The 1,860-nt window shown below is 44.1% G+C and overlaps 1 protein-coding gene across 1 annotated transcript in view; it reads left to right on the forward strand.

The window, feature by feature from the left end:
• The first annotated feature begins 1,733 nt into the window (after window positions 1–1,733).
• Window positions 1,734–1,860, forward strand: part of cpm (carboxypeptidase M) — a 14,353-nt gene continuing 14,226 nt past the window's right edge. Inside the window, 1 exon segment of the mRNA XM_067255000.1 lies at window positions 1,734–1,737. Coding sequence (XP_067111101.1) covers window positions 1,734–1,737 — 4 coding nt within the window.

Here is a 1,860-nt window from a genome sequence, read left to right on the forward strand (position 1 = left end):
TTTTGTAACTGTTTGAAAGTCTCAAGATTCAGCTCGGCACTTTCTACTGGTGTGGTTGCTGCACTGCAGCCGGAAACAGGCCTCATGAGTGGAGAGAGATAAAAGAGGATAGAAGGAGGGGAGGGAGGGAGGGAGGGAGGGAGGGAGGGAGGGAGGGGAGGGAGGGAGGGAGGGAGGGAGGGAGGGAGGGAGGGAGGGAGGGAGGGAGGGAGGGAGGGAGGGAGGGAGGGAGGGAGGGAGGGAGGGAGGGAGGGAGGGAGGGAGGGAGGGAGGGACTGAAAGAAAGAAAGACTGTCCTCCACTCATGACTGAGATAATGGGCCTGACTAAAAAAAAACAGTTCATTCTAAACAAATATCTGTCTGGCTGTATGGCAGTTGTTCCTCATGAGAGTCTAGTCTGGTGGATTCTAGTTTGGCCCCACAGCTTTCTCCACCTGCATGCTGCCCCCTGGAGCTTTTCAACTAACCAGCAGCTGAAGCTGAACATGACTGGTAGATTAACTGTATCAGCTGAAACTGAACATGGCTGTTAAGCTTGCATATGATGTAGTATCTGCAATTCTTTTCACGTTTTATTATCTGTGCTTGATTGAGCTTTTCTTGCCTGGGTTGGAGATGCATGTGTGATTCTCTGGTAGTCTGGTAAGGGGGTTGGAAGTGTGTGTCTGTTCTTGTGTGTGGGAGTGTAAGTGAGAGAAAATATATTTATATATTGTTGTAATATAACTTGAAAACGATCGGCAAACAGATTTATCCAGTCTATAGTGTCCAGTAGAATGTAATATTAATTTGATATACAGGAAAATGACAATGAACAGTCAAGTCTATTTCACATATTAAACATGTAATCACATTCAAATATCCTGTTATTTGTAAATAAACTGGAATGATCGACAATTAAATAAATGAATGACTTCAGTGTGTGTGATTAAATTGACTAAGCCGAAACCCGGGTGTAATGTAATCCTTCTTCCACTTAGATGGCGCCCCAACCATTAGAATCCTTGAAGAGTTAGAGTCGGATCTCTCTGCAACAGGTAGCTTCGCGTTATATTCAAATAGCCATTTATTCAGCATTGTATGTGTCTGTGTGCAAGTGAGAGAAAGTTGTGTGTGTGTGTGTACATATAGATGTGTTTTTCTGGCCATGTACAGGCCGTTTTGGCTGAAAGTCACTTGCCAAATTGGACTCCCAGACCGCTTTCGTGCGTGCGTTACAGCCCCATATAATCCCCCTGGATCGCCCCAACAATGAGTGCACGGTGGGGTCCGTCTGGTCAGAAAGGATGAGTCTGGCGTGAACCGGTGTAACACCGAAAACAGGATTTAATCTAGTCGGTGAAGATTTTTGGGAGTCAAAGTATTTTATATATTAGTAGGCTACTTCAAATTGATATAAGACAATTGGAAATTTTTGAACAGATCATTCTTTCTCCTCCACTTTTAAAAGGCTTCCTATTTACCTGTCTGATTAACCCACCTGTTTGCAGTATGAACTTAAATTACCTGCTGCACAAGCGGTTACATCGACCCATCGTCAGAAAGTAACATGAAACATTTATTTCATTCAGAAGGTAGGCCATTTCTCTAACGTCGGGAACATTTAGAAAACCTGGGTGATCTGTTTTATGGTTGTCAAATGAAAGTAGCTGTTTTGGAGAGGCATGCCATTACGCATTTACCTTCTGTCACTGTCTGAAGTTAGCCTACTTTGTGGCTCCGCCTCGACCTATGCGTAAGCTAACATCCTACAGCTTGTTGGAGATCAGTCAACGAGTCGAATAACTGTTAATTGTTGGCTGCGAAGGGCAGACGACGTGAGGCTATAATGGGTTTATGAATGAACTGTCAACTTTAG

Source organism: Osmerus mordax, chromosome 17, assembly GCF_038355195.1.
Source record: "Osmerus mordax isolate fOsmMor3 chromosome 17, fOsmMor3.pri, whole genome shotgun sequence".
Classification (NCBI taxonomy): domain Eukaryota; kingdom Metazoa; phylum Chordata; class Actinopteri; order Osmeriformes; family Osmeridae; genus Osmerus; species Osmerus mordax.